Raw genomic sequence first — 13726 nt, 5'->3', positions numbered from 1 at the left:
ATGTATGTATGTATGTATGTATGTATGTATGTATGTATGTATGTATGTATGTATGTATGTATGTATGTATGTATGTATGTATATATATATATATATATATATTTAATCTTTATATAAATAAATAAAAAAATTTTTTTGGTGTAACAAATCAAAATCTGATGAGTTAAAAGCCAAATATCAGTAGACAGAAGCCATTGGGTGGGAAGCATGTCTCCAGAAAACGAGTCCTTAAAGGCTTGTTAAGGCAAAGCCACCTCCTGTGGGGAGGTGGAGCGGTAATTGAGAGCTTGGCAGGATTTCGGTGTTCACACTGGTGGGGGGAGGAGACGTCTATATCCTGGGCTGTTGTGCTCTATGTTTCTCATCACTTTAATGTTTTTGTGTAAACCCTGTGTGAGAGTTTCCACTTAAATAGGCCGTCTCTACTAATTTGTGTTGTTTAAAATCTGCCTGTGTGAGAACACCTTAGCTGGTGTGACTCATCCTCTGCATGTTTGTAGTCTAGATTATGGTTTACTGTTGAAAACCCTTGTGTCTGTATTAATTGTCTTTTTGTCTTTTTCTGACTGTTCTAAGTTTATTGTTGCAACTGTTTGATGAGGGTCCTTGGCAGGTTGCAGAGAATTCACTAACCTTTTCAACAGAAGTAAAAAAGTATAAATACCTTGTTACCTTACTTAAATTATTGGAGGATTTTGAGGAATTTTTGAAAAAACCCTCCCTCTCCACTTTAAAAAAAACAAATGCACATGCACAACCCTGTACCCACTCCCAAAAGCGTGTGTGAGAGTGTGTACAAGCCCATTTTTCTCCTCCACACTCTTTTAAAAAGTTTTTAAAAGTTGCTCTTTGCATTGCTCATACAAGCTTACTTTCCAAAAGAAGACATTTTTCTACTATGTCAGACTCAGCATCGGTAAGTGAAAATGGGGACGAGCGAGTAGGAGGGCCTTACATAAACATATCACCAGAATGATTGACAATGGGGAGGACCACTTATTTAGATGATCCACCCGGAAAAACAAAATCCCCCACTATACCTTTAAGTAGAATTTTTTGCTATCTATACTCTACTGGAGTAATTATTTTTGGAGTTATTTTATTTTACTTCAACTCCTTACATATTTATTTTTTTGCAATTACCTCTATATCCTACAGTACTCCTTACAGTTTAAAAATGACTTGTTAGTTTTGTTTCATTTAAGTTAATTGTCATTATGGCCTGTTGGTATTTAAAAATAATAACCATCAAATTATTTGTTTCATCCAGAGAATTCATTTCTGTGTTGTTGGACTCGGTGCTGCACCAACCTTTTGTCCACCACATAACAAAATAAATAGTTTTTCAAGATGATGCAAAGTAGAATCCTGCACGGGTCGAGTTTTACCAACCCGCACCCGCCCGAACCCGTTAGGATGACTACCAAACCCGACCCGTCACCTGCAGATATCTTCAATTCAACCCGTTGATATTTAACCCGTAACCCGACCCGTTAACACATCAAGTAATAGGCTATAGTATAGCGCCATTAACACTGCAGCAGACGTGTATGCACTGACTGTGGCCTTTTGGAGGGAAGCCCACACTGCCGGCAGGGCTTTAGGCTACAACAAGGGTGACCTCAGTGCCTGATTAATATAACATTTCTAATGTCCATAACAACACACACGCATAAAAAAAAAAATCACCAACTACCCGCCCGCACTAAAAAAATATCCGCCCGACCCCGCGTACCCGTTTATTTTTATTTATGTATTTTTCACCCACAAAAGAGCATTTTAGCGGGTGATCTGTCGGGGACCCGCGGGTACCCGACCTGTTGCAGGACTCTAATGCAAAGTTAAATTTTGTTGCCATTAGTTATAAAACTAAGAGAAGTATAAGAAAATTTTCATCCAGAATTGTGGAAACATTTTTCTTCAATAGGGTAGTGCAATAAAGCATCTGTCCTTATCGTTTTGTGCTGCATTACCTTTACTTTTTTTTACTTTAAGTAGTTTTTAAAATAGTACTTTTACACTTTTACTAGAGTAAAAAGCTTAAGTGGATACTCTAATTTCTACAAAAGTGTTTTTAAACAAAAGGATTTATACTTCTACTTGTGTAATAAACATGAATGCTTTTGTCACCTCTGCTTTTCAAACAATCCACAACCCATAGCATATTTTTGACCACCTCTCAAAACTAGTAGTTAATTTCCCATCAAGAATTTATATTTTATAACTAAAATAAATAATATATATAAATAATAAAATGATCACAATCCAGAAGCTAAATGTTGTGCAGCTTCATTCAAGCCATGAAACACCCAACTTTATTCAGCTTTTATTCATTTAGCTGTTTTCATTAACGTCTGAAAATTCTTCAACAGCCTATTTAACCCGTGCAAAGCAACAGTCACTGACAGTAAAACAAACCATCAGTATGATGCTTCTTCCTCCATGTTTTACATACAGAGTTCTTTGCTTCAACAGCCTCATATTGACTTCCCAAAACATTTTGGTCTGTCACTGTGGTCAAATTGTTCAGTCATTGTCATGTCTGAGTTAAAATCTGTTATCCGGGAATTACACGGCTTTTCAACCAGGGGTCTCTTTTATGCCTATTAGCCTTGCATCTGGGTGTTTCCTGAACAGCAACTAATTTCCTCCTCTGAGGACAAAGGTTTGGGTCAGATAGTTACCATGTGGACTCAAATGGATGTCTGAATAGGACAATGATTATGTCAAACCTGAACTTAGATAGTATAGTGTAGGACAATATTGAACTTTATCTATAAACCCAATCTACACCCCACTGCAAATGAAGGACTTCGAAGGTCGAGAACCTTAGGGTCAATCTACACTGTTCCAACAGGAACAATCTCAACATCCATATTTTCTAAATAAAGACAAACTATATTTTCCTGCAGCCTTTGCTAACAAATAGATCCATATATTTAAACATCTATGCTGTGTAAATAAAAGGTATAGTGGATAAAATTCTTTCAGGTTTGAGTTCTGGGGCAAACATATTTCAATTGTTATTACCTACTTTTATCAATAATCATTCTGCAAAAAAATTATATTTAAATCTACTAATATCCACATTTTATTAATTTAATGTTATTATAAAAGTAGTTATTTACCTATGATTTCACTGAAGACGCCTAGATGACTTGCAGAGGCACATCATTTTATCTTTACTCCAAATAATTCAAAGTTTAGTTCTGAAAAGAGCATGAATTCTGTATCTATCATCTTTAATGTTTGTATATTGATGTGCATAATTAACCAGAGTGTTTCCGTTGTCAAGTAGTTGTTAATATATGACAAACAAAATGTTTAACAAGTTTGAACATTCCCCTTCAGAGTATTACTGCTGCCACCATTTGTATTAGAGGGGGAAAATGGTAGGGGTGGCCAATTATTGGCTAAGGGTGGCCATGGCGACCCCTTGCCCCCCATCTAGCTCCACCCCTGCAGAGGAGTCAAACATCCAACCAGGATTAAGCCAGCTCCCGTGTCTGCCCCCCCCTTCATTAACTATGTCTTTATCCAACCTAGTGTGTATGATTTTAGGTCCGTGTTCATACTGTAGGTAAAACTTTGCTAATAAATCCAAATTTCTGCACCTGATTCTAGTTTTAAAGAAACAAGAAAATCATTTCATAAAATTCTGCTTGGAGAAAACCGCACTTTTGAGTGTGACATTTTATCAGCACATTTTGAGTAAAAGTTAATCTTCTCAATCAGCTCTTCAGATTATACTTGGATTGCTCTTTTTTTTGTTGTGTTCTCTTTAAGCATCTAATTTTACTTTTGTACAACCAACAGCTGCCTCTGGATGTTGGAAAAACTAAAACATCCTGTGTCAGTTGTGTCTTAGCATGCTTTTATATTTGTTTATAATGTAACATGTGTTACATCTTTAACATTTTGCTCTCTAGAAGTTGCTTTAAAGACTGATTTAAAAAAAAAACAATCTTCATTATTTTTGTGTATATTCTTAAATGTTGTCAGGTGGATTTCATTGGGAAGTTGCAGCTTTGTTGCTTGAGGAAGGATTTTGTTGCACATTTGTTAATTTGTGGGATTGTCGTCCAGCTGGCGGGAGGATAAACAACTCGTGGGAGGAGACAGATGGATCTTATAGATTAGTAATGTTACTCTTTTTGTCCTTATCATTTTTGGAGCTACCATCATAGCAGTTAGCAGATATGCAACGTATCTTTTTAAACGGGTGAGGATAACAATATGAATTTACACTGAAAATACAAAATTTCAATAAATCAATATTTGAAAGTAGAAAGTAGTTCATTGAAATAATATTATCAGGCTGCTACTTCAACTTTTTTTTTAAATTTCCTGATTATTTAAAGTCATACCTTGTTGTTCTTTATTTAGATTCTACCTCAGACAAGCACAAAATGTTTTAAAATATTAAAGTGGAAGGAAAGCAATAAAGGATTTATAGTTGAAGGGAAGTGTTGGACTGCACTGGAAAAACGATCTAGAAATAAGTAAAAAAAAAAAATCCTTAAACTAAGTGTATTTACCCTTATTTCAGTAGGTAAATGAGATTATTTGTGAATGGAATGAATATTTTTACTCTTAAAACAAGATAATTAGATAATATACACTGGAAATAAGTCGATGCAATTGTGCTTTCTTATTTCAAATCTAAATTGTCTTTTTCCATTGGCAAAATGTCTCTTTTATCACCTCAATTCAAGAGCAAATGCATTTATTTTAGGAAAAAATTACTTATCTAGATTTGTATTTTTTTCCAGTGTAGTGGTTAGAACAGTTTGCTTGTGCTCTGAGAAGGATGCAAGTACCTGGTTTGATCCCCACAGCCTGCACTCTGGGTTTGTGAGCAAAACCCTTAAACCCTGATTGCTCCCCCTGGCAACGTGCAATGGCAGCCCACTGCTCCCCATGGCGATGGGTTAAGATGCAGAAATGAATTTCTCCATTGTGAGATAATGACTTTCCATTTTTATTCAAGTCAGAGAAAAATCTGATCACCCTGAATAAAGAGAGATAAGTAACTCTGATTTTCATTTATCAGGTTTAGAGATGTCATACAGGCCAATGAGCCAGAGGTCCAAGAGGTGTCTGGTCACTTCAGAGCCGTCCTCCTGGAGGCTCTGGATCAGCTGAAGGAGGAGCAGGAGGCACAGCGGCTGGCCCGGCAGTGGAACAACAAGCGAGCCATGAGCATGAACTTCAGGTCACGGATCAAGATCAACCCTTTCGGAAGCACAACTGGTCTCACCACTGCAATGGCCAATGGGACGGGGATGAGCGACCTGAAAACCGTGTCCGAGGACGTGGAGAAGGGGATGCAGAAGGAGGAGCGGTCCCAGAGGGTGTGGAGCATGCCCGACTTTAGATACAAGGGAAGCAGCAGTAGAGTTGTCTAATGTGGTGCTTTTAAATGTCAGATGTGACACTTGGACATTTAAGTTGGACCAATATCCGATACTTGATGTCTAATATGTTCAAGGCCAACATAAGATTTCTACTTTTCTAAATGTACCCAATAAGTTTTCAGTACTTGAAGCAGTAAATATGTTGCCTGAGATTTATATTTTGCAATCATGTCTCTTGTGTTTTAGATATAATGCATTGAAGCATTAAGGGCCATTTGTACTACAGCCTAATAGTATTATTTAAAAATGACAAAGCAATCTTAAAGCTGTGTTTGATAGAGACGGTGCACGCTAGGTCAAAGCTGAATGTGTGAACGCATGAAATGGCTGTAAAGTGCAACATTTTTCTGTAGGAGGGACATGTTTTCTTTTCTATATAATTCAAACAGTGAGTCATCCTCCATGTGTCAACAGCACAATGACTTAACGGTGAAATGCATCATCCAAGGTTAGAAAACTAAAAGCTTTGCTTCTTGCACTTTTTTTTATTTCCAGAAAGGTTTAAAAGGAAGAAAAAAAGGAAGCGATTGAAGATGAAATTTCTCCAGCGGTTTATTTGCAGTCTGTTTGTCACACTGTTTACAAATGGATCTGAATGCACCATCATACAAACATGGATTCAAACTGGTTTCATACAAATAAATGAATGAAATTTTTTTTTTCCATTCTAAAATACAAATACTCGGAAAAATTACCATTAATGAGTCATACATAGCTGGAAACTTACACAGCTCAATCCTCATAGTAAAAAGAAAAAGTACACAAATAAATTGTCTGTTTTAGAACTGAAAACACTTTGGGTCTTAAATTCATTCTAAAACTGAACATGTGGGCCATCTTAAACACATAAGCGGTTGGTCATCATCTTAAAAATATAAATTTATAGATTGTTTTGTCTTTTTTTAGACAGAACATGACGTCAAGACCCTGAAAAGATATATACACATGAAGCTGACATTTCAATGACACAGACTTGTTTATGTTCGGTTCAAACTGGCTGAATAGGTAGATTACACCTTTAAAATGTGTTTCCACCTAAATCATAGTTTATGAGATTTAGTTTACATCTGATCACATTCAAAACTCTCTACATAACAACACTTCTTACTAGGACCTCAAGGTGACCACCTGCACAGAAACAAGGTGAAAATGTAGTTATTGAGCTGAATGTGTTTGAGCCTCCAGTCCCTGTTTGAATCCAGCTCGCTGCTGCCGCCATGTGGTGGAAAACAGTCATTCTTGTTTGTCGCCTCCTACTTCTTTTGTCCACCTGCTGGGAGGCAGGAGCAGCTATTTCCTGAGTTCTGCCATCAGTGACCAACAAGAGGAAGAGGGGCCAAGGAGGCTTCACAGGGTAGAGTTTAGGAACTCCAGCAATTCTGCTCGGTTTTTATCCCTCTGTTATGAAAAATGTAAACAAAGGAAAGCAATCAGTGAAAAAAAACAAACAAAAAAAAAAAACTTTAAAAGGTTTGCTTACTTAAAATGGGAAAATGGGATACCTGTTTGTCTTTTTTTGACTTCTTCACCTTCATTTTTATCTTCTTTCCTGATATCATGCTGTACTTGCCCTTTTCCTTTTCTTTTAAATACTGAAAGAAAATGAGGAGACAAGAAACATTGTGACCTAAATTCATATTGAAACCAACATACAGTTCCTAAGACCTAAACGTGGATAATTTTCACCTTTTCAAAGTCTGAATCAATCTTTGTCAGAAATACAAGGAATTTCATTGGCTTTTAAACTGTAACATGAATTGATCATAAAAAAAGGGGTGGATATATTTATTTTAAAAAAGTATGAAAGGGAATTTACATTTTCCTTTTTTACATAGAAATATAAAATATTTCTGAGCGGATTTCCTACTTTTATTTCCATCTTATAATTCCACACTTTTTCAAACTTAACTTTTAAACAGTTTCTACCATTTTCACATTCAAAACATCTGAAAAGGAAATAATTACCAATTTATTGTCTGTATGTTTTACAAATCATGGAACCAAACAAATCTTGAGATGACTGCTGGTTCTGGAGTGCCACTTCACACCTTTTTTTTGCAGATTGCAGCTCATTTTGCACTGATTCCCTTTCCTCATTGTACAAATTAGGGAGTGCTGATTTAGACAGAAACTTGCAGCCCAGAACTTTGTATTGCATATCAAAAGTGGAGAGCAGCTGTTTGAAGGCAGGTTTTTTAAACTGAAGACAACGGCAGCATATCCATCGTTAGGAAGCATGTTACTGCATGAGTGATGTCCTTATACCGCTTGTAAACTTTGTCACATTTATCACAAAGAAGGAAGCCTAGTTTAGCTTGCTTTGCCTGCTTTGTTTGGGCAGAATTTTCCTGAAGGTTCCTCTGACGATGTGGAACTGCGCCGGGGCCGACACAGCTCCTTCTCATTTAGGAGTGAGTGGCTTAGATGATAAAACAAGTTGGTTGTGTTCCTAGACCAGACTTTTACCGGTTCCCCACAAATTTTACAAATCGCTTCTCCTGCTGTGACATCGTCACATACTCTGTGTTGTGGTTATCTAAAGCGGTGCATTGTGATGGCGTGCCTGAGTCGACAATTGGGATTGGTTAGAGGGAAGTAGTAATTCTAGCATCAACCTACAATAAAAAGGAAGGAAAATTGTGTTTCTATATCAAACTTTTATCGACCCTCTTTTTTTCTATTGCACCACACGTCTATCGATCATTACATATTGTTATTGAAATATCGTCCTGCCCTACTTCAGGTACTTGATAAAACTCTTTGATTATGATTCATGAGGCTAACATTCGACTAAAAATCATTTCACAACAAAACAATTATTCACTTTTACCTCTATTTCAAAAGGTTTAATATAGTTCCTCTTGTTTCTTGCACTTCAAAAGATTTCCTTTTACATTTCACACCTCCTATTTATGGCATAGATCTTGTCCAAAGAGTTTTCTCCTTACGTTCGATAATCACTATAAAATTTTAGAAATGCTTCACTGACAAGCTACAGAAGTGCAAAAAGCCTAATACAATGCAAACTTTTTTAAATATTCTCTAAACTCTTGTCAGAATCCCTTTTTTATTGGACTTGGAGTGTAAAGAAACTGCTAAACGAAAAACATATTGAGCACTAGAATGTTTGTTTACCTTAGAGATCTGGACAGGTCCTGATTTGTCTTCCCCTCCTTTTGCTTTCTTGTCTTTTTTACGCTTTTGTTTCTTCTCCTTCTTCCCTTTCTGTTGCCAAACACAAGAAATATAAGTTGAAGGTGTATTTTTTGAAACAGAGAACAAATTATTTTCAAATGAGGTCTGTATTACTTTTTTATGCTTCTCCTTTTTTCTTCTCTTGGACTGCTTCCTGGATTTACCGCGGGAGTCTAAAAAAACATCAAGAAAACAAAGCATTGAGACAAATATTGTTTTGATGAAAATATAAAATGGCATACAAAAAGAATGTAACAGAATACAGACAGTTTACTGAGTTTCAAACATTCAGAAAGCAGAAAAACTGATCTGAAACCAGATCATCTGCATTGTTATCTGCAAAGGATACGATTATACTTTTGTGTCCATGCATTGCTAACGATGATCCATCATCACACACCGCAATTTCATATAATTTTTAACGACAAAAACATGTCGATAAGTTATTAATCTGATAGAGGGTTTGAAAATGGTGGATTCTTTCCAACTGCAGACGACAACTAGATGACCGTTCCATTATCCTTGTGGGTATGCATTGGTTTGCAATTGATGTAAAAGAGAATTTTATTATTCTTCTATCCCCATTTTGTTTTACCTTTACTCTAAAATAATCATTATAAAAAAACAAAAAAACAAACAAACATTAAAGGCTGGATATATTTGTGCAAACTCACCACTGCTGCTGCTAGAGCTACTTCTGCTGCTACTTGATGAATGTGATGAACCAGAAGAGCTGGAAGACGAAGAGGAGGAAGACGAGGGAGAAGATGATGAACTAGATGATGAGGAAGACGATCTGCTACGGCTTCGTTTTCGCTTCCTTTTTTCACGCCCTAATGAAAAAAACATACAGAAAAAAAAAAGAAAAGGGAAATCAGCAACAAAAAGATAACAGACAATCAGATTAAATTTCTCAATCTCCAAGTGAATCTTCTGACCTTGGAAATTACAAATAATTAGTGGAAATCAGCAATAACCAGCAGAATAAAATTATAGTAGTGATAGTTAAGTCTTGATGTATGCATTTTTTTTTAACAAAATGCTTAACTTTGCACTACACATTGCATGAAAACCTAAGTAGGGTAGGGCACCAAAAATTGATCTAAACCAGTTCCAACCTTTCCATTCAACCACAATCATTTCAATGTTTTATTTTCGATTACTTGTTTTGATGCTCAGTCCGCCGACCAGAAATAGAAGCAGTAAAATATCAGTAAAGAAGAATCAATGAGACCATCTGTTTATGTTGCAGAATTTGAAATCCTAAAATCAAATAAAAAATGACCAGTCAGCTTCCTGCAACACTGGTGAGGGGGTAGTATAACAAAACTTAGGAATTAAGATTCATAGAGAAGTTCAGGCTATTTCAGCCAGACAGAGCTCTGCTTGGCCAACTCAATTATAACATATAAAAATTGATAATCCCTCCTCCTTGAAGAATTGTAGCAGAGAACCAAAAGGAATCAGGATCAGCATGAAGAATCAGAATGAGAATTGGAATCAATCATATTTAAATCATGCGCCACCTAAACAGCTTATATGTTACTTACAATTATCTTTTTGCCGCTCCCTCTAAAGGCGAGAAATCTTCTTTTATTTCACCTCATCCATCCCTCACATCAAAGCTCTGCATATCTTCCTTTGTGGAATTCATAAATGATCTTTGTGAAATCCTCTTCCCTTCTCCATGCAGCTCATTGTTCAAAATCCTTTGTCCAATGCATCAATCCCAACTTGGAACAGGTTAAACTCTTCCTCTCTTTCTTATCAATTTTAATTGCCACCTGTTTCATTAACTGCCAATGAAATTTATATCCTCTACTCTGCTCCTCATTTCTTTTTGCATCAAAGCAATACTCACTAATATTTTGCAAATATTACCTTTTTTCCCACCAGCTATCAATCACATGTTCCTCAACATTTTTCAGACTCAAGTTTCCTGTTTTTAATCATCTATCATGGACTAAAAATGAATAAATACAAACATTCAGATGTCGGGTTACAGATATTGTAACGCATGAATCAATAGATGAAGAGGAGGCTGGATGGATAAACAGATGGAGAGCTGTTTGACAGACATGAATGGATGAAGACAGATCAATGGATGGCTGATTAAAAAAACAGATATATGAACAGTTGGATAGAAAAACTAATTGATTATTGGATAGGATTAATCAAATATTTGATAAATGTGCAGCTTAAACATCTCCAATGTCCAACTTCTTTCTTTACTTCCTCTTCCATTAATATTAGTGCACAATTTAAACCCCCGGTAGTAAGATGGAAATAAAACCTACCTCTGCTCCTTGATCTCGTCCTTTCATCTGTCCTGGACGAAGAGCTGGACACCCTGCGCTCCGTTCTGGTTGACTACAAACACAAGGAAAACATTTACTGTTGACGTATGGCTGAAACTTAGATTTATCAGGAAACAACATCCTATTAAAATCTACACATTTATAACATAATAAAACATCTTAACTGATGACACAAGGTAGTTTTATTTTGTGCCCTTAGAGTTTTTTTTGTGACCAAAAGATAGAAATTAAGAGAGTTAATTCGTTTAATGCACATTCAATCGTACTTGCTGCAGCAGAGCTACATTAAGCTAAAGCTAAAACTAAAGCCGAGCGGGTTAAAAAACAGTTCCTGTACTCACCATAATGAGGACTTACTACAGTTAACACGTCATACATTTAACGACACCACAACTAATGCGAAAAAATGTCAAATAGATATACAATTACAGTTATTACGGGCGAATTAGCAGTTGTTAGCCATCTTTGTACACATTTTGTATCCCATGATGCACCGCGAATGACTGAATTCAAAACAACAGGCGACACTGGAAAGTGGCACAGTGCCCCTAGTGGCGAATGAATGAAGATAATCTTCTTCTTGTTGAAAATTTTATAGCGGTTGTCAAAAACGTTAGGTGAGCATTACCGCTATCAGCTGGTAAGAAGTGTGATCGCCGGCAAAAAGCAAACAAACAAAAAAGCTATATCCTTTTATACAATTTAATCTGTTTCAAAAATTTTAAATATAACCTGATATCCTCTGCTTCATTATTCTTTTTGCAGCAAATCAATGATGTCAAGTTTCATTTTCATATTACTGAGTTTCCTTTTTGTTTAATTATACCCTTTATTTCTGTTATACTAAAACTAACAATATCTATTCTAACCTTATTTGTGCTCTCCTTAGCCATCCTGTCTGCCATTTAATTTCCCTCAATCTCGTTATGTGCCGGAACCCAAACAAAAAGTACTACTTGTCCCATCATATTTATTCTGTAAAGTGTTTGTTGTATTTCAGTTACTATATCTGGCCTACTGTCTTATTTTGCAAACTGACTAATGATGAACTAGAATCTGAACAAATGATAGATTTTAATGGTCTTACCTATTCCATCCATTAAACTGCTAAAAGCAAAGCAAGCATTTCTCCTGTAGGCTACTACTAATTTGAAAACTGTGGTATAATAAATGCTATCCCTACCCTATTAGCCGTATTTTTTTGATGCATCTGTATATATTTGTATACAGTTATATTTATTTAAGTGTTCTGGTACTGTCTATTAATTTAAAATTTGAAATGTATTCTTGTTCTTCTTTTCTAATTATAAAAGATCAACTTCAGCATCAGGAAGTATCCAAGGTGGTATAGCAGTTAATGGAACCGTATGACATATTTTTAACCGATTTAAATGAAGTTCATTAACTCTAGTGTTTATTACCGATCCAAAGCTCTTTAATTTTTTTTCTTTTCTTTTTCCCATCCAGATTTAAGCACCTCTAATGTTGGATGATCATTCCTTTGTCCCTGTAAATTTGACCAGTAGTTTAAAGATAATTGATCTCTTCTAAATTTGGGAGGCATTTCTCCCATTTCAACCTGTAATGCTGCTGTTGAAGATGTTTTAAAAGCGCCAGTACATATTCTTAAAGTCTGATGTGAATAATATTTAACTTTTGGAGGTTTGTATCTGCTGCTGAGTTATAAACGATACAGCCATAGTCCAATACTAACTACAGTATAAATGGCTTTTAAGGCTTTTCTATCAGCTCCCCACTCTGTTCCAACTTAACACCTCATTATATTTAATACCTTCCTACATTTATCAATAATTTTCTTAATGTGCATACCCCATGTGAATCTTATTAAGAAAACCAATTCACCAAACATTCTTTTCTAGTCTATTCAAATTAAGATTATGTGCAAGAGATTAGGATTTTTTTTAAATTGGATTTTTATCATTCATAAGGAGACACATTTATACATCATTTCACGTTATAGTAGTAGCCTTCATCAGCAAATCAATTACTGCTGTACTAATCATGGATTCCACTTATTTGATAACTTGTTTTTTTTTTTTTTGCTTATATTTTCATCATCATCTCTTATCAAACTTTGTAAATTTGTTGTTTTAAAAAAAAACAACGACTATGCAACAGTTTCCATTCACTCCAGATATGTTGAAAATATGAAATGAAACAACATAGGATACTGACACTGCGAGATTTCATTATAATAAATACATCAATATATAAGGTTTATGAGAAACTTAAAAGTACAGTTTTTAAAGCTACTGTAAAGGCATCATCAAATAAATAACTATTTTATCCTATATATCCTATATATAACATTAATTGTCAATTTACTTGAAATTGTTCTTTTATTTTCAGTTCTAACCATCATCATTTCCTTTGCTTGGTCTTCTGTCAGTACGCCTACCTTGTTTGTTTTTGGTAAAACTAGTGCTTGTCCATGAAGCAGTTTGGCCATTTTACATATAGAAACAAAAAATATATATACATAAAGTAACCTAAAATATAAATAAAAAAAACTAATAACAAACTAAACTAAATAAGAATACATAGGATTTGAAATATGTGGCACACATCAATAATAATAATAATAATAATAATAATAATAATAACAAACATGGTTTGAAAAAGAGTTTTGGAAGAGGTTTAGACACTTATAAGGAAAAAAACTGTGAGCTAGAGACAAGGTAAATTTACCATTCACTACGATTTGACAAAAAGTTTTCACAATGAAAAAAAAAATACATAAAAATTCACATTAAACTAATAAAAATGCTAAAAAAT

The 13726-nt window shown here is 35.1% G+C and overlaps 2 protein-coding genes across 2 annotated transcripts in view; one reads left to right on the top strand and one right to left on the bottom strand.

The window, feature by feature from the left end:
• rd3 (retinal degeneration 3) overlaps positions 1-6116 on the top strand; it is a 7902-nt gene extending 1786 nt beyond the window's left edge. Inside the window, exon 2 of the mRNA XM_015387975.1 lies at positions 5054-6116. Coding sequence (XP_015243461.1) covers positions 5054-5408 — 355 coding nt within the window. The 3' untranslated portion in view covers positions 5409-6116. The remainder of the gene's footprint in view (positions 1-5053) is intronic.
• On the bottom strand, positions 6116-11444 carry LOC107093133 (pinin-like). Its single transcript, XM_015387976.1, has 7 exons — positions 11272-11444; positions 10910-10982; positions 9287-9445; positions 8727-8785; positions 8553-8642; positions 6920-7009; positions 6116-6815 (listed from the first exon to the last, which is right to left on the bottom strand). Exons 1-7 carry the CDS (start codon positions 11272-11274, stop codon positions 6765-6767), a joined length of 525 nt encoding a protein of 174 aa, XP_015243462.1. The 5' UTR covers positions 11275-11444; the 3' UTR covers positions 6116-6764.
• Between the last annotated feature and the right edge of the window lie 2282 nt (positions 11445-13726).

This window comes from Cyprinodon variegatus, unplaced genomic scaffold (genome assembly GCF_000732505.1).
Source record: "Cyprinodon variegatus isolate N-32 unplaced genomic scaffold, C_variegatus-1.0 Scaffold410, whole genome shotgun sequence".
Classification (NCBI taxonomy): domain Eukaryota; kingdom Metazoa; phylum Chordata; class Actinopteri; order Cyprinodontiformes; family Cyprinodontidae; genus Cyprinodon; species Cyprinodon variegatus.
Note: the sequence above shows the minus strand (reverse complement) of the source record. Positions and strands in the feature narration are given on the sequence as shown.